Source organism: Stegostoma tigrinum, chromosome 8, assembly GCF_030684315.1.
Source record: "Stegostoma tigrinum isolate sSteTig4 chromosome 8, sSteTig4.hap1, whole genome shotgun sequence".
Lineage (NCBI taxonomy): Eukaryota > Metazoa > Chordata > Chondrichthyes > Orectolobiformes > Stegostomatidae > Stegostoma > Stegostoma tigrinum.
This window is the reverse complement of record NC_081361.1, coordinates 48,000,973-48,020,720: the sequence shown is the minus strand read 5'-3', so window position 1 is coordinate 48,020,720 and position 19,748 is coordinate 48,000,973. Positions and strand designations below refer to the sequence as shown.

Here is a 19,748-nt window from a genome sequence, read left to right as displayed (position 1 = left end):
CTACACCCTCGTCCAGGTCATTTATAAAAATGGCAAACAGCAGTGGACCCAACACCGACCCTTGCGGTACACCACTAGTAACTGGTCTCCAGGATGAACATTTCCCATCAACTACCACCCTCTGTCTTCTTTCAGCAAGCCAATTTCCAATCCAAACTGCTATATCTCCCACAATTCCATTCCTCCGCATTCTGTACAATAGCCTAATGTGGGGAACCTTATCGAACGCCTTGCTGAAATCCATATACACTACATCAACCGGTTTACTCTCATCTACCTGTTTGGTCACCTTCTCAAAGAACTCAGTAAGGTTTGTGAGGCACGACCTTCCCTTCACAAACCTTCTTTACCAACCTGTCTACTTGTGTGGCCACTTTTGAGGCAACTGTGGACTTGAATGTTAAGATCCCTCTGTACATCAGTGCTGCTCAGGGTCCTTCTGTTAACTGTATACTTTTCCTTAATATTTGATCACCCAAAGTACAGCACCTCACACTTACCTCAATGAAGCTACACCTGCCATTTCTCCACTAGTATCCGCAACTAATCTACATCCAGATATATCCTTTGACAATCTTCTACATTATCCACAATTCCACTGATCTTCGTATTGTCTGCAAACTTAGTAACCACCCATCTACATTTTCAGCTAAGTCATGTATATATATCACACACAACGGAGGTCTCAGTATGGACCCCTGCGGAACAGTGCTAGTCATGGACCTCTAGCCTGAAAAACACCTCCCCATCACTACCCTCTGCCTTCTATGGGCAAGCCAATTCTGAATCCATGAGGCCAAGCCACCATGAATCTTAATCTTGTGGACGAGCGTACCATGAGGGACCTTGTCAAAAACCTTACTAAAATCCATGTAGACAGCATCCACTGCTCTACACTCATCTATCACCTTTGTCACCACCTCAGAAATTTCAAACTAGTTAGCACGACAGACCTGCCCCGCACAAAGCCATGTTGACTGTCCCTAATTACCCCATACTTTTCCAAATGCTGCAAATCCTATTGCTAAGAATTCTCTCCAATAGCTTCCTAACCACTGATGAGAGACTCACTGGTCTATAGTTTATTGGATTAACCCTATTTCCCTTCGTGAATAGAGGGATAACATTAGCTACTTACCAGTCCTTCGGAACGTTTCCAGTGGCTAGTGAGGACACAAAAGTCTTGGTCAAACCCTTAGCAATCTCCTCACTTGCCTGTCAGTAATCTGGGATAGATACTGTCGGGCCATGGGGACTTGTCCACCTTAATGTCCTTCAAGAGACCAATATCACTTCTTTCTTGATTCAAAAAGCCCTGCGTACAAATCTCTCGGTCCGTTTCCTCTCTTGGGTGAATACCGATTTTAAAAAAACCTATTTAGAATCTCGCCCACGTCCTCTGCCTCCAAGCACAAGTTTCTTCCTTTATCTTGACTAGTCCTCCCTATTCCCTAGTTATCCACTTGTTTCTAATGTATGTACAGTAGGCATTGGGATTCTGTTAAAACTGATCTACCAAGGTCATTTCATGACCCCTTCTTGCTCTCCAGCTTGAATTCTTTACTGCTTTCTTTACATTCTGTGCAGACCTTGACTGATTTAAACTTCCTAAACCTTACATGTACTTCCTTTTTCCTTTTGACTAAATTCACAACCTCCCTTATTATCTAAGGGTCCCTTACCTTGCCATCCTTTTCCTTCCTCCTTACTGGAACATGCTAATCCTGAATTCTCATCAGTGGGTCTTTGAGCAATTTCTGCTTGCCTGATAACAGCTCCCTCCAGTTAACATTCCCGAGGTCCTGCCCAGTACTGATGCCAATTTCCCTCGCCCTATTTAGTACCTTGCCACAGAGAAGGGAATTTTCTGGTGAGTGTATTGTAAAGGCCTGGTTTTGAGATTAATGGGTGTGCATTTTACCAAGCTTCAGAATCTTTAATATTTAATAGATATGCAAATAGTTGAGTTTATTGTTTTTTATTGTCATTCCTTCTGCATAAACTTCTGATTTATTGTTAAAACCAAATCTGCAGCTTTGCAAGTTCATGTTTCAATTATTAAAAACAAAAAACTGTCAAATCAGATTTCAGTCTGGGATCAGACCTGTCCAGTCAATCACTGGCATTGAATTGAATCCTGAAAAACCCAGTGAAGTCGTTGCTGCATTTTACTTATAATCAATGTGACTTGCAGTGGAAATGCTTGCCCTCAACTTTGACAGCTCTTCTTAGAGGGGCACGGTCAGAAAAATTTTCAGAAATCATAATAAGGTCATAAGAGGAAAAAGAATTCGGAAACACTGTCCCAACTAGATAACAATGCTGTCAAAGTGCTGATAGAAAGGCTTCTCAATTTCCAACATGAAACATCTACCAAATTTTTGCCACTTACTCAACTTATCTGTAACCTATTGCAGATCACTATGTCCTCATTACAAGATGACCTCCCACCTATTTTTGTATGGTCAGCAAATTTTGACACATTACACTTGGCCCTCTTCTCCAAGTCATGGAGTCGTTCAGATGTCCAACTCATCTATGCCAGCCTTAACCGCAAACTAAAACTAGTCCCAACTTGGCCCATATCCCTCCAAACATTTCTTATTCATGTACTTATCCAAATGTCTTTAAACATTGCAATTGTACCCGGATCCACCACTTTCTCCAGAAGTTCACTCCACACATGAACCACTCTCTGTGTATGGAAATTCCCCCCATAACCTTTTTTAAAACAGTTTTCTCCTCTCTTAAAATATAGCTTGAAATGCCCCACTCTAGGGAAACAACACCTGTCATTCAACTTCTCTGTACCCCTGTTGATTTTGTAAACCTCTGTAAGGTCACCCCTCAACCCCTTCTCCAGTGAAAGAAGTCCCAGCCTTTCCTTATAATTCGCACACTCCATTCCTGGCAACACCCTGGAAAAACTTTACTGAACCCTGTCCCACTTAATAATACCGTTCCAATATCAGGGTGACCACAACTGGACACAATATTCAAAAAGAAGCCTCACCAACATCCTGTAAAACATAAAATCCCAACTCTTACACTCAAAGGTCTGAGCAACAAATGAAAGCGTGCTAATGACTTCGTAACCACCCTATCTATATGATACAAAGAAGCAAAGAAAGAAACAAAGAAACCTACAGCACAGGAACAGGCCCATCGGCCCTCCGAGCCTGCGCCGATCAAGATCCTCTGTCTAACCTGTCATCTATTTTCTAACAGTCTGTGTCCATTTGCTCCCTGCCCATCCATGTACCTGTCCAAATATATCTTAAAAGACGCTAACGTGTCTGCGTCTACCACCTCCGCTGGCAATGCGTTCCAGGCACCCACCACCCTCTGTGTAAAGAACTTTCCACGCATATCTCCCTTAAACTTTCCTCCTCTCACTTTGAACTCATGACCCCTATTAGTACCCCTCATGATTTTGTAGACCTCAATTAGGTCCCCCCTGAATCTCCATCTTTCTCATGAAAATAATCCTAATCTATTCAACCTCTCTTCATAGCTAGCACCCTCCATACCAGGCAACATCCTGGTGAACCTCCTCTGCACCCTCTCCAAAGCATCCACATCCTTTTGGTAATGTGGCGACCAGAACTGTACACAGTACTCCAAATGTGGTTGAACCAAAGTCCTATACCACTGCAACATGACCTGCCAACTCTTGTACTCAATACCCCGCTCAATGAAGGAAAGCATGCCATATGCCTTTTTGACCACCCTATTGACCTGCGTTGTCACCTTTAGGGAACAAAGGACCTCAACACCCAGATCTCTCTGTTCATCAATTTTCCCTAGGACTTTTCCATTTACTGTATAGTTCGCCCTTGAATTTGATCTTTCAAAATGCATCACCTCGCATTTGCCCAGATTGAACTCCATCTGCCATTTATCTGCCCAACTCTCCAGTCTGTCTATATTCTGCTGTATGGGACGCAATCTTCAGAGAACTATGTTCCTGAGCCACTAGGTCTCTGTTCTACAACGCTACCCAGGGCTCTACATTTAATTGTATAAGTCCAGCCCTTATTTGTTTTATCAAAATGCAATATCTCACATATATCCAAACTAAACTCCAACTGCTGCTCTTCAGCCTATTGACACAACTGATCAAGTTCTCTTTGTGATCTTAGTTAAACTTCTTCATCCTCCACTATACCACCAAACATGGTGTCATCTGCAAACTTACCAACCATACCTTCTGTAGTCTCATCTAAATCATTTATATAAATGACAAACAAAAGTGGACCCAGCATTAATCCCTGTGGATTAGTTGCGGGAATTGCGCCCTGTGCTGAGATATAATGGGCTCTCAGTACCAGTGCGGATTAGAGGCAGACAATGTGTAATCTGTATCTTTAGAAGTAAAAGCTTATTTGTCTGCAAAGACCAGGCTCCTGTACTTTCACCTAAAATGCCTGTTTGTCTTGAATTAACGTGGTGCCACTGAATGGTTATCAAAAGTGTAGTTTTGAGAACTACAACATTTTCTTGAACATAAAACTAAAATCCTAGGGGTTTATTGTAGAGAATTTCACAAATCAAAATTAAATTGTTGGAGTACAATTAGCCTTTGATGTTTTTGGAGTTAGAGCCAGATGAAGAATGGAAGGGATATGTGAACACAGGATGTGGCAAAAAGAAAACAAGATGTGGCCTTGGTGTTACAGCTTGCTGCACAAAGTAAAATTACAAGGCAGGCATTGTCAACGAGATGAGTCATTAACCATTGAAGGTTTGGATCAATAAAATTCCTGGATAGAATCTACAAGGAAAAACAAATTGTTAAAATTTCTACAAGGCCTGGTTAGAACTTGATAGAGTTTGGAAATGAATAGATAATCTATGGGAGAATACATAATTAAATTTTAAGAATGATTTAAAGAAAAAGGTTACAAATGTTCAACTTAGGATGCCAGTGTCACATCTGGTGGTTAAGTTACCAGATTGTGCTGTGTATTTTTTACAGATAAGCAACTGTTCTAACTGATGAACGGATCTCAAAAAAGGATCCTCTGTTGAACACTGCCGATTACTTTTAGAAAAATCAGAAGAAAGTTATTCCATTCAGCTATCATGGAACAAATGACGTATTCTACTGTGACACAAGGGGTGGAAAATCTTGATAGTTACCAGGTTTCTATATTATCCAAACACCATCATAGGCACCAGTACAGCTGAAGGTGTGAAAACACGCAGTAATGAAAATATGTATCGTAAATCTACTCATATTGCAGAAAATTAAGAAGTAACAGCGATAACTAAAACTTGGGAATGCGTAATTAAAGCTAACAGATGCTTTAGATGTGACTTGAGTGTGATGATATGGTTAATTTAAAAGTGAACAGGTATGGTCTTTATGAGGAAGATGAAGATAATGATAAATTTAAACAGAGTACACTACTTAAAACATGTTTTAACTCTGTGATGAATGCACTAGTAGTGAGCCTCTTTTCATTGGGCAGAATTTACCCATGCCTTGACGCCAGTAGTAAGTGGGTAGATTGGTTAAAATGTTATTTTGATTCACTAGGTTGTGATGATCGATCGAAGGTTTAAGATCATTGACGTACTTCCTGCACATGTTTTTGACACGGCAATGAGAGAACTTTGAGATCACATAAGAGTTATACTTCCCCGTAAAATAGCTAGAGCAAGACATTAGGTGCTCATGTTGTCTCTAGTGGGATGCCTATGTTGCTAATCAACCTTCAATGAAAAAGACATGAATATAGTTTGTCATGGTACATAATAAGGCAATTATTTTGGGAAATCATTTTATCTGTAGGTTGACCTAATTAGGGTATAATTATCAAAATTATCATATTCCCTCAAATGTTACTTGCTGTTTACATCACATCCTGGTCATTCCAGCAGATAGTAAATGATTGAGGCCGTAGGACATATCCTTGTGGCACTGCACTCTTTATGTCTTTTCAACCTGAAGGAGACCCTTTTATCCTGTTTCTTTGTCTTCGGTGTTTAATGTTCCTCAATCCACACCAATATATTATTCCCAATACCATGGGCTCCTACTTTGTGCAATATTCTTTTCTGTGGCACCTTATTGTGTGCCGTCTTGAAATCCCACTACACTATATTTACCAATTCCCCATTATCCATTATAATTGTTATTTATCCTCAAAGAACTCTAGCAGATTTGTCAAGCATTTTTTCCCCTTCAGAAGACCATCTTGATTCTATCTCATTGAGTTATGTTCTTCTAAATGTTCTGTTTCTTCCTTGATAACAGACTGTGGCATTTTCCTAATGACAGATGTTAGATTTACTAGCCAAGAGTTTTTTGCTTTCTGTTCCCTCCCTCCTTGAACAGGAGCATTGCATTATCAGTTTTACAATCTGCTGGAACCCTCCTGAAATCCAGTGTGCTCTGGAACATTTCTATCAGTGCCTCCCACCATCTCTGTAAGCCACTTCCTTTCGAACCTTTGGATGCAAGCCATCAGGTCTTGGCAACTTCTCTGCCTTTAGTACTATTAATTTGTCAAATACTTTGGTCCTTGAGATACAAGACTTTTCCTGTCATTAGTATCTTGCTTAGCTGACATCGTTGGGATATTCATAGTGATCTTCAATGAAGACTGATGAAAAATATTGCTCTCAATTATCAGCAGTTCCTCTGTTCCCCATTATCAATTCCCCAGTTACATCTCCATGGGTACCATACTCCCTGTAGCAACTGGCTTTCATATTATTATCCCCATAGAAGCTCTTGCTCTTTGTTTTTATATTTCTTGCCAACTTGGTTTCATAATCAATTTTCTTGTTATTTAGTGATCTGCTGATCCCCAAACCTCTGACCTGTCACTTTTTTTTCCACTTTGTGTGCCTTAATTTTTGACAGAATACTCTCCCTGGTGCCCTTTGTTAACTGTGGTTGGTTTATCCTTCTCATTGAATTCTTTTTGACCAAATACGATTTTTGCTGAGCATTATGAAATATCTTAAGCCTATTTTCCTAGCCCACTTTAGACAAGTTTTCTTCAATAGGCCACCCATTGCTCACTATCACTGTTGGGTGATTGGCTTTAATGTCATTGAAGTGGTGTGCAACTTTTAACTTGAAGGTCTGGTAACCCATCCCTCTGTAAGATCCAACCCATAGTTCACCGATATCCATAGTCCTCTCTCCAAGTCAGAAACTTTTGGACAGTTGTTCTAAAGCACTTTATGTGACTTGGTCACAGCAAAGGGGGTGTCCACCAGCCCATTGAGCCCAAGCTGGCAATCTATCAAGAAATCAAATCAATCCAATTTCTCTGCTCTAACCCCATAACATTTACATTTATTTTTCTCAAGTACCCTTGCAGCTTCTCTTTTAAATTACTTATCGTCTCTGCTTCTATAACCGTCATAGGCAGTGGGTTCCATTTCTGGTTTTGGGCCAAATTAAGTTTGATTTATGTCTCTCTGAACAGTCCTTGGATATTTTGCCATGTTCATGTACTTGTAGTTGTTGTTGTGGAAGCCTGAGGCTGTTCTTATGCACTTTGCAGTGGGTAGCTATCAAGGGTGGGACTCCTGTCTGATTTCTTTCGCTATTTTGTAAATGGTAAGACTAATCATTGAAACTTGGTTTGCAATCTCAGCTGGAAATAAGCAAACGCAGGATAAAGAACTGAAGCTAGAACTATCTGTCCTGCACAGCTCAATTCCATACATTTGAAGGTCTCTGAAATTGTTAAATGAAAACTGTGACTGTGTGAAATACTCGTCAGATATTTTATGTCCTGATTTTCAGGTGGCTTCACCAAGCAATAAATATTGGTCGATGCGTTTATACTAGTGATGAGCTAACTTCTGTGTTTCAAACTGATTACAGGATGACACGATAGAAAGGCACAGCATTCCCGAGGTTCCGAGAGAGCACTTTGGACAAAGGTTGCTTGTGAAATGTTTATCATTAAAGTATGTGTATTTTATTTCATGAAGAGCTGTAACTTGTAAAATTATGTATCGCATATAAACTAATCCCTTGTGGTCTAAAACAAAATAATTCTTTATCTAGATTTGAAATTGAAATTGAGCCGATTTTTGCAAGCTTGGCTTTGTATGATGTCAGAGAGAAAAAAAAGGTTGGTATTGTGTTTTTATTCCCATTTTCATTCCTTTATTTTCTCCCTTTCCTGGAAGTAGTGTGAATTCTGTTTAGCTGTGATTCCATTAACAATGACAATATTTCTTTTTGAGTACCTCAAAGGTACTGAATTGACTTTTATAATTATGCATTTAACAAGGAATGTGTGACTAATATAAAACCAAGCTACTGCAGAATCTGGAGAAAATTAAACAAAAGTGCCATACTGCCATGAGAGAGTTGGAACTGTAGATGCTGGAGAATCTGATATAACAAGGTGTAGAGCTGGATGAACACAGCAGGCCAAGCAGCATCAGAGGAGCAGGAAAGCTGATGTTTTGGGCCTAGACCCTTCTTCAGAAAATGCACATTATATGCTTCACTAAATTTTCTGAAGAAGGGTTTAGGCCTGAAACGTCAGCCCTCCTGCTCCACTGATGCTACTTGGCCTGCTGTGCTCATCCAGCTCTACACCATGATATCTGCCATACTGCCATACCTGTGGGAATTTCTCCAGCACTTTTTAAAATGTGATTAACAGGTAGTTCGGCGTCTGCCCATTTTTCACTGGATAGGAATCGAGAGCAGAGAGCATTGTGTATTTTCTCCTCCTGTCTCAGGGACATTGCAAATCCAGCTACTGCTCGGCTGAGATCCGTTGTTTAAAAATACAGTTATGGGATCTTCCCTTTCTGGCTCATTCACGCACGAACAGGACAGAACCAAATCATCAAGCACACTTTAAATGAGATTCTTTGAAAAATATAGCTTATAGCAGAGCTCTCACATAAGCCCTATCATGCTCTGTCTGGGTGAAATTTGTTTTTGTCACTGAGCAAACTGCATTGTGTATTTTAACTGTGATTTGCAGTAACCATTCTAAGGTAATCAAACTTCTTGTAAGATAATATTTGGAGATAGTGCACGATTTGAATATTATGCAGCTGATTTTTGCCACTAACGTTTGGATTTTAACTATTTTTGAATTGTTCCTGCTAATGTAAAAAGGCAGCTTCTAGTTTCCATAGATACATTCGCATTACCTATGGGCAGAAGCATAAAATGTATAGTATAAAGCAAATATGCCTTCGAGTTACAAGATATTTCTGTGCTTACAATGCTGGTTTGATATAAAGAATTCGATAGAATGTATGTGTTGCATTTCTAATCTTTTGATAAACAGAAAAATACCACACTAATTGATCACAGAGTTTTGCTTAAAGTGATAGAAAGGATTTATTATCAGAAATAAATTTACACTGAAGAATAAATCAATTAACAGCTAAAAACAATGCAAACAATGGACCTACGTGGATAGTGCTGCGATTTTCAAAAGTGATGTGTTTTACTGCTCATGGTCAAACACACTTTGAATTGTAGCAATCACGAGAACTAGTTAACATGGCAAAATGGCTGTGCTTTTTATCGGAATAAGGTTGGCAGGGGGCAAGAAGTTGGCTTGGGCTCCATTAGAAACGTGGACCCTCATTGTTCCTTTTCCAATACTATCAGATCTGCTATATTATCCAGGTACTGCACTTTTTGATGGAATGAAAATTCTCCCTCACCTCCTCTATTCATTCCCTTCACCCTCTTTCTTTCTTTCTCTCCACAAGTTATATTGATGTTAGATGCATGGGCCCCTAACACAGAACTACCCATTGTCCAGCGTTTGTTGGGAATCAGACTCAGCAGACCAAATAGTGGCAGTTTCAGGAATTCAGAATGGTTATACTGTTGCAATAGGAATTTTTCTGTGATGTCTGAGGAACTTGGGAGCTTCACACTATACCTAATCGTTTTCATCTGATCTGGGGTGTTTGATTTGACAGAGGCACTTTTTTGTAAGATTATAAAAGTTCACAATTGAATACTTCCATTGCTTTTAAATAGAATGTTTTCCATTTCCAAGCATGAATGCTGTTTTATTTACCAGTAAAACTCTTTCCATGTCATATGAGTTTCTCTATTTTAAGAACTGAAGTTTCATTTGTACATCGGTAGAGAGCAGTATAGAGCTGTGATCAGCATTTGTCCCTTAATTTTGCAGATAACTATTTACAAGATTCATAAATATAAAACTATAATATTCTAATTTGTAATGTTTCTAAAATAAACAGATTTCAGAAAATTTTTTCTTTGATTTGAATTCTGAGCAAATGAAAGGCATGCTGCGACCTCATGTTCCTCCTGCAGCAATTTCGACACTGGCTCGATCAGCAATCTTCTCAATCACGTACCCATGTCAAGATGTTTTTCTGGTTATCAGGGTAAGAATAAGTATTATTTTGCACTATCTGCTGTTCCTCCTTGGAAGTACTAACTGGTGTTTGGTTGTTGTACCAGATACCTACCTTGTCCTTGAGTCTGTTCAGAAGTCAATGTGATTAATACTTTTTGGTACATAATGGGACGAGAAGTGATGGATTTTGTATCCTGTACTTTCTTGCTAAAGGTAGTAGAAAAGAATGAGAACAGAAGCAAATTTCCTTTGCCTTAATAAAGTGTCCGGTGTTTCTTTCAGCTCCTTGCCCAAGCCCTCATCATCACTGTCCAAGGGTGTCTGCAATGCCACGCTGTGGTCCCACGTTGAACTTCTTTGCTTCTATGTCCTTATGCTGTATTATCCTAAATCTGCCTGCCTTCTTACCTGTGATATTGCCAGTTTCTGTTCTTAAAGTCCACCTGTGGCGAAAGCCAACGTCCTTGTCTTTTGTCACACTACATGATTACTCCATTGCTTGTTTCTCTCACTTCCAGTTCTTCACTGTGCACAGACCTCATTTCCAAAACTGTGCTGTTGTTTTTCTAACCTGCACCATATCCAACTTCCAGTACACTTTATGGCTTACACTTTTTTTGTACAAGTCCACCAAGGCTCCAAATTTACGTTTCCTAGATGCGCATCTAAATCCTTCTCGGGCATTGTCCCACCTAGACGGAATAGTCTCCTGCCCTAACACTCTTTTGTTCATTGTTCCTTTGCTTTCACCCTGTTATGCAACCCCTTTTAAGTGGATATGCTCTCAGTCATCTATGTTCCTCTGTGAAATTGTTTTCAATAATCTCTTCAGTTTCCTCTCCTGCCTCATCACCCTAGTTCAAACTCATCTCTACAGTCAGCTTTTGATCAGTACTCCTAATATGATCCTTTTAGCTTGCCACCTATTTTCTTCATGCCTCTTTGTATCAGATACCACATTTAAATTGCTGTACAAAATGAAATTGTTGATGTAGATATTGAGTACCAAGCTGGCTTTGCTATAGAATCTGTGATCAGTAGACTTTTATAATATAAGTTATGAAACGTTTATACTCAGTGGTGCACTGGAAGAACATGTGCTGGCTGTTACAATAATGTTTATTGTGCTTTTTTCAGCTGGAGAAAGTTCTGCAACAAGGAGATATCGGTGAATGTGCAGAACCATACATGATATTCAAGGAATCTGATACAACCAAAGTAGGAACCTTTCTAAAATATTTTGGAAACATTAGGAATTGATATTCAACAAATGGTGATACAGAACGAGGTTAACTTTGATTGTAAATTGTAATTGAGACAGAGTAAGTTTCTTCCAGTTGTACCAAGTGCATGTGCTTTTTGTTTGGTCTGGTTGACGAAATGGAATTGGACCATGTTGGATGGCCGATTTGCACGATTGAGTTGCGTCTTTGAAGAACAGAGGGGGACTGTCGTTTCGGTTTTGTTTCACTGTGTTTTGTAGAATATTGGCTTGTAATCTTCTACTTTTATCACAGAATAAAGAAAAGTTGGAGAAGCTAAAGAGCCAAGCAGAGCAGTTTTGTCTCAGACTGGGGAAGTACCGCATGCCTTTTGCTTGGACTGCCATCCATCTAATGAACATTGTTAACAGTGCAGGAAGCCTAGAGCGAGACAGCACAGACTCTGAGACTGGAGCAGGAGGTAGAACCCTTTTCCAGAGTAATATATTTGTTATAAATTGTAATAACAGTGTATGCCTCTGTGTTTAGACATTTATTATTTGGTAGTCTTCCCTTGCTCTTTAAATTGAGAGATTTCTGAGATGGTGAGTGCAGTCTTTTCAGGGACACAAAGTCAGTACCAATCGCTCTCAGCTCTAGCATAATATAGTTTTGTGGCAAAGGTTTCCTCCCTGTTAAGCCCTAGCTTCAAAAATGTTCTTGAAATGCATCTGGGTCTGTTTACCAGTTTCTCATTTTACTCGTGTTAGAGACCCCAAGTCAGATTTAGCCATTAGGGATCATGTCAATTAGAAATTAGATTGAGACAAATGAATTTCAAATGGTACATAGTTGCATTAGTTTGGATTAGATTTGAACCCAGATCCCAGAAATGTGAGGGAGTGTATAACCTTATGTGTCAGCCCATGTTGCTTTATTTAATTTTTCTTTAACTGTTCCCTCCATTCATTTAAATGATTAAATAAAAGTTCACTCATTTGATTCCTCACATGAGCGATTCTCTCCTAAGGAAAAGTTGGGCAAGGTGGCCCAGTATGCATTGCAGGCAGAACAATGTGAGAGGATCTTATGGAAGCATTTAAGATGCTGAAGGATGCTTCCTTGTAAGAGAGATCATAGACTAAAGGGTCACAATTTAAAATAAGGGATCTCCCTTTCAAGACAGGAGGTCTTTTTTCCACCCCAGAGGCTCATGAATCTTAAGAAATTTTCTCCCCCAGAGAGTGATGGAAGAAGAGTCACTGAGTATTTTTAAGGCAGAGGTGGATAGATTCTTGACTAACAAGGCAGTTAAAGGGTATCGAGGTTAGGTGGGAATGTGGAGTTGCGGCCACAATCAGATCTGCCATGATCTTATTGAATGGCTGAACAGGTGTGTGGGACTGAATCGCGCACTCATGTTTCGAATTTGCCTGTTTACGTTGTTGTGAAACAGAAGGACAGTGGCCTAACACTGTGTCAGCACTAAACAACAGACTGTGTCAGGACGACGTAACTAGAATAGCCCAAGCCAAACATAGACACGCCTGGGAATTCCTAGAGGCATGGTTCTCAACCGTAATACGATCAGCAAACATATAGAATTTGACCCCATATACAAACCCACACAGAACAAAGCCAGAAATGACGCTACTCACCGTAACAGACCAGACAGTATCAATTCCAAGTAGAGCAACATCGCTTCATTGACGGCCTCAGTGATGATGTTACCTGGCATGGTGATGAAACGTCTGAATGAAAACAAGCCAGCTCGGCGAGCAAGTCAACAACCTCACTCTGTCAACGCTTTAATGAGGTTACTGATTCGATCTTGACCTATCATAGTGCTGCTTTTGCATGAGAGTACCCATTGGGCACTGCTACCTGGTTTAGAGCATTGTGACATAGCAACACCAGAGATCAACACTGGTCTGTACTCTGACAAAGCAGGATTCTCTGCATTTGCATTGGACTATGTTACTCCATGGAGTTAACTGATTTGTTAGTTTTTAGTTAACGTTAAATAGAAGAAGTTTCATTGTTAATCTATTTTATAAAGATATCTCTGCATGACAGTGTGGCTATTACTAAATCATTTGAGGTCCATTTCTAGATGTCATGATGAAACTGCACTCTGGGCAGACTGCTTCTGGAGTTCTGAATACAACTTTGGTTCTCAAAAGTAAGGTTTATTGGTGGTGCAGAGAAGGAAAAGAAGGATAATTTCTGAAGCTGGAGGGATTAAATATGAGAGACTTGATAATCTAGGTTTTTGGGCCACAAGCTGATCACTGAAGTGATGTTCTAGGCCTACTGAAGACACTCAAGTGAATAGAAGTAGTAAACTGGGTATGGTAGTTTCAGATAATATGCTGCAGCAACAAAATTAGAGAGTGCAGGCCAAACTTTGTTGCTGGACAGGCAAACATTGTGAAGTGGTCCCTTCAGGTAAGCCATTAGACTGGGGCCCTATCTTCTCCTGTTGCTGCACTCGAAGGTAATTTTTCCTCAGATTGGACTTGAAGAACACACAAGGTATTCTCACAGTTATCCCAACCAACATTCCTGCTAAACACAACCAAAGAAAGAAATGAACCATTGTTCTTTATATGATCTCATTGTATGTGGTTGGTTGCCTTGCTTTGTCTAGTTAAAGTTATTTCTGAAAGATGTCATAATGGATTATATAAACCTGAGTTACAGAATCACGAACTGTTCCAGTCCCTTTCTGAAATGCATATGAGCGGAGGCTTGGGGACCGCTTTGCAGAACACCTCCGCTCGGTTCGCAGTAAACAACTGCACCTCCCAGTTGCAAACCATTTCCACTCCCCCTCCCATTCCTCAGACGACCTGTCCATCATGGGCCTCCTGCAGTGCCACAATGATGCCACCCGAAAGTTGCAGGAACAGCAACTCATATTCCGCTTGGGAACCCTGCAGCCCAATGGTATCAATGTGGACTTCACCAGCTTCAAAATCTCCCCTTCCCCCACCGAATTCCAAAACCATCCCAGTTCGTCCCCTCCCCCCACTGCACCACACAACCAGCCCAGCTCTTCCCCTCCACCCACTGCATCCCAAAACCAGTCCAACCTGTCTCTGCCTCCCTAACCTGTTCTTCCTCTCACCCATCCCTTCCTCCCACCCCAAGCCGCACCTCCATCTCCTACCTACCAACCTCATCCCACCTCCTTGACCTGTCCGTCTTCCCTGGACTGACCTATCCCTTCCCTACCTCCCCACCTATACTCTCCTCTCCACCTATCTTCTTTTCTCTCCATCTTTGGTCCGCCTCCCCCTCTCTCCCTATTTATTCCAGAACCCTCTCCCCATCCCCCTCTCGGATTAAGGGTCTAGGCCCGAAACGTCAGCTTTTGTGCTCCTGAGATGCTGCTGGGCCTGCTGTGTTCATCCAGCTTCACATTTTATTATCTTGGATTCTCCAGCATCTGCAGTTCCCATTATCACTGAATTTTTCATGTGATCTTCGATCAGGAATGGTGGCTTTTATGTGTTGTTTCAATATGAATATGACATTAAATTGATGCAGTAACAACTATGTTATTGGGCTTCCAGGATGCAGTTTAAAATATTGCCAATATAAAAACAAGGCTAGGTGAAACAAAAATGTTTTAGATAACAATGTTTGGTTACATGTACTGGTACGTTGTACTGTAATAACCAATTCTTTGCTACTTTGATCTTCAAGTGAAAGGATATTTTGTATTAGTGATATATAATTACCTAATGCTTGATTGTTCCAGCACAGGAACAGGTCGTTTCATCTACCAAGGCAAATATTTACCTTACATGAGCCACCTAATCTAGTTGGATTCTTGTACTTCCCTCCCATCCCTACAATATTTTTTCAACAATGTAATTCCCTTTGAAAAGAATCAAAGGACTACTTCGAGAAAGATTTGTGGCACAAATTCAAAATACAGACCTAATCTGCTATATATTACCCCATTAACAAGATAACATTGTGTGGCCTGATCAGACCTCTTTAATCAGGGAAAACTGTCTCTCATTATTTACCGTAGCGTTATCCTTCTTAATCTTAGGCCTTGACCAGTTCACCGTCATTGATAATGTTAAAAAGAATTTTTTGAGGATTTAAGTACTATATCTAAATATAGAAATTCTAAGGCTGCACTTAAAAGTTTAATACCAGTGAAAAATAATTTCAGCATCATACCAACATTAACAGTTCACTGTTTCTCAGTGTAATTTTGGCAGAAATCTGAGGGAAATTGTGAAACAATTCTCTGTTTTCTTCTGCCTTCTGATAGTAATGGTAGGAGATCAGGAGAAATTCTGCTAAAAGTTGAGATGGTGTTATATACATGAAGCGTTATGAACCTGACTGCAAACTGAAGCAGGTTGAAACTTTTTCCTTCAGGGAGCCTCGTGTTTATGTCATTTTGAATCCTAACTTTGTATTCAGGATGGATTTTCGCAGCGGGTAAACCTCAAGACCATAAAATATAGGAGCAGGTTTAAGCCATTCGGCCCATTGGGTCTGCTGTGCTATTTGATCGTTGCTGATATGCTTCTCAACCTATTGTCCTGCTTTCTGTTACTAATCAAAAACCTATCTATATCTGTCTTAAAGCCACTCAATGACTTGGCCTCCGCAGCCACCTTTTGGCAGTGTGTTCCATAGAACACACTGGCTGAAGAAATTCCTTCTCCTTTCAGTTCTAAAGGGTCATCCTTTCATTCTGAGTCTGTGCTCTCAAGTCTTAGACTTCTGCTTGTGGAAACATCTTCTCTACGTCCACTCTATCTTGGCTTCTCAGCATTCTGTAAATTTCAATGAGAACCCCCCCCTCATTTTTCTAAACTCCATCGAGTACAGATCTAGAGTCTTCAACCACTCCTTGTATGACAAGCCCTTCATGCTGAGATCATTCTTGTAAACCTCCTCTGGCCCTCCTGCAATGTCAACTCATCTTTCGTAAGATATGCGGCACAAATATGGCGAAGGGGCAGCATAGTGGCCCAGCCATTAGCGCTGCTGCCTTACAGCAGTAGGGACCTGAATTCAATTCCACCCTCAGGTGACTGTCTGTGTAGAGTTTGCACATTCTCCCTGTGTCTGCATTGGTTTCCTCCGAGTGTACTGGTTTCCTCCCACAGCCCAAAGGTGTGCAGGCTAGGTGGATTGGCCATGCTAAATTGCCCATGGAGTTCAGGGATGCATAGATTAGGTGGGTTATAGGGGTATGTGTCTGGGTGGGATGCTCTGAGGGTCACTGTGGACCAATTAGGCCTAAAGGCCTGTTTCCACACTGTAGGGATTCTATGATTCAAATGCGGTCTGATTGGAGCATTCTACAGCCTCAGTTTTGGATAAAATAATAATAAAACTTGCATTTATATCTTTCAGATTTTTGAAATCTCTTGTAAAGCTGTTCATGCAGTCTTTGCAAGTACAGTGACTATTGTGTCAGAGACAAATGCAGCAGCTATTCTGCAACAACAGCATTAAGCAGCAGACTGTGAGATCAATTCACTTTTAGTCATATGCATTCAGGGAGGAATGGTGGCTAGATTATCAGAAGCACTTCTGGCTTCACTTAATGCTCTGGAGTTTTAACATTTATGTGATTGCATGATGAGGCAAAAAGGATCCCAGTTTAACACTTCAGGACAAACAACTTGACCAGAGTTTTTTCATTATTGCACCAAAACATCACACCAAATGACGTTCTGAAATCTTGGTGTGAAACTTGCAATCTTCAGAGAGAGAAATTAGGGCGCTGCCTCACCTAAAGCAAAATTGTCTTCTCTCGCAGTGCGGTTGGCCTTGCTGCTGGGAGATATGCTTATGTCGGCGTTGAGTGACGAGAAGCTTAGGTTTAGCTATCATATTTCCATGGTCAAATAATCTGCTGGCAATTATCATTCTCTTTACTCATCAGGAATGGTTGCTTCTCTAGTTTATTTAGTAGAAGTTTCTATCCCAGCACTGACTTGAGAAAATCAGCTGTTGCAGGCTTTTATTTTATCATTGTTCTAGTGTGTGAGTACATGACCTAGTGTCACTGACTTTTTCTTTAACTGGTGTGACACTATTTTCTGATAGAGCGGAAAGGCTCCTGGTCGGAAAGAAGGAATTCTGGTCTTGTTGGAAGGCGGTCTCTTGAACGCACTACCAGTGGAGATGAATCATGTAATCTTTCAAGCTTCAGACCAGCCACACTGACTGTCACAAATTTCTTCAAACAGGTAACCTGAAATAATTTGAAACCACTGTGTATTAAATGTAATGAGAACTCCAGCAGGCTGTTACATCAGTGCGGAATATATGTATATACCTAGAACTTACAGCCCTTTCGTTCTCCTTTTTTGTCCCTTTACCCACCTTCTTCCACCTCATGGCAATATCTAGGAAGGAGATCGGCTGAGTGATGAAGATTTGTATAAATTCCTTGCTGATATGAGAAGACCTTCATCTGTTCTGCGGAGACTACGCCCAATCACAGGCAAGTAATTTTTTGAAAAGTGCTAGCTTTATTGTCTGAAATTTCCTTCAGTGGCTTGAATGTATGCAAGGAATCACCAGGTATGGGGTGATCAGTACAGACCTGGAAAGTTTCAGGTTTTATCCTTTAGGCTGAAATAATTATTTTGAGTCAACAATATAGTAGCAGCACGATGATTGACTTCATTTGTCTTGGTGGGTTGACGTAAATTAACCCTGGCTACCTGGTCTTGATAACTGTTCATTGACCTCCCAGATCCTACGCTCATTTTATTGACCATTTGGGTGAAGTACTGAAAGAGGAAGACAGGATTCTATATTTTAGGATCTGTGAGAAAGTTGGGTGGGGAAAGAGAGACTGTGTGAAAACCGAGTCAGATGTTAAAAGCTAAATGACATTGGCGAACTGTTTCTGATTGAGGTGTGAGACTTACTAACACATAGTAAAACATTTTGTTTGTCAACAGCAATGTGGCTAATTTAATGAATGGATGAACCCTCACTTTAAAAGCGTGAGGTAGTTTGCTAAAAAGAGCTGAAGTTGATACTGATTGAAGCAGCAATGGGTCGATTTCCTCGGTCACATACCTCTCACTAGCTGGACAGTGAGTGGTTCAGGGAGAGGCTAATGTGCATAGTGCTAGTCTGTTTTAATTCTTAGGAAATACTTAGTAACTGAAATAAAAACAAATAAAATATAGGAACTGTACAGCTAGGATCTGTCTATGCCTGAAAGAAAGCTTTACTACTTTAGTTGGATCCATTCATCATAAGTGATGATGATGATGATGTTGAATGAAAATTGTTAAAGATCTAATTTCTGAGAGCATTCACCTCCCCTTCCACTGTAATCAATCTTCTTCCCACATCCCACCCCGGCCCCTGCCAATGCCTACTCTTCTCATTTCTACCTCATAGCTAATGCTCACCTCATGGCTGCCCAAACAAGACCAATATGTCAGCTTGCTCATGTGCTTTTAACTTATTCTTCTCTTACCAGAATCGCTACAGTTCAGATCGAGGCCATTCAACCCATCACATTTGTACTTCAACTTTGTGCCAATCTCCTGCCTTTTCCCCCCTACCTTTCACATTTTTCAGACTTAAATTGTGATCCAATGCCTTCTTGAAGGTCTCAATTTAACCTGCCTGCATCTTACTTCCACGCAGGGAATTCTATCTTCTAACTGTGCACTGTGTGAAAAAGCATTTTCTCCCACGCATTTGCTTCTTTTCAAAATACTTTACAACTGTGCCTCTGGTTCTTAATCTTTTCACAAGAGGGAACAGTTTCTTCCTATCCATTCTGTCCAGACCACTCATGATTTTTAAAGCTTATTTCAGTTCTCCTCTTTGTCTTCTCCTCTCCAAACAACCCCAACTTCACAATCTTTCCTCAAAACTAAAGTGTATGATCCCTGGTGCCATTCTTCTGCACTGTCGCCAATACATTCACATCGTTCCTATTGTGAGGCGCCTAGAGTTGTACATTATACTTCAACAGAAGTCTAACTACTATCGTCTATAAATTCATCATAACCTCCCTGTTCTTCTTCTCTTGACTCTGCCCTGTGACATTCAGTGTTCCTCTACAGCTCTCTGTTTAATTCTGATGAAAGTTGGCACCTTTTTGAAAGCTGCCTTAAAATTAATCAATTCCACGATTTTCTGATTTTTATTTAGATTGACAGCTTTTAGCTTTAAT

The 19,748-nt window shown here is 40.4% G+C and overlaps 1 protein-coding gene across 15 annotated transcripts in view; it reads left to right on the top strand.

Moving 5' to 3' along the window:
* The window catches only part of dock7 (dedicator of cytokinesis 7), a 173,041-nt gene that overhangs the window by 43,046 nt on the left and 110,247 nt on the right, over nucleotides 1–19,748 (top strand). For all 15 annotated transcript variants that reach the window (XM_048539932.2, XM_048539944.2, XM_048539943.2 and 12 more), the window contains exons 7-13: nucleotides 7,853–7,938; nucleotides 8,039–8,105; nucleotides 10,228–10,377; nucleotides 11,487–11,567; nucleotides 11,867–12,032; nucleotides 17,645–17,787; nucleotides 17,951–18,044. In XM_048539932.2, the coding sequence (XP_048395889.1) occupies nucleotides 7,853–7,938; nucleotides 8,039–8,105; nucleotides 10,228–10,377; nucleotides 11,487–11,567; nucleotides 11,867–12,032; nucleotides 17,645–17,787; nucleotides 17,951–18,044 (787 nt within the window). The remainder of the gene's footprint in view (nucleotides 1–7,852; nucleotides 7,939–8,038; nucleotides 8,106–10,227; nucleotides 10,378–11,486; nucleotides 11,568–11,866; nucleotides 12,033–17,644; nucleotides 17,788–17,950; nucleotides 18,045–19,748) is intronic.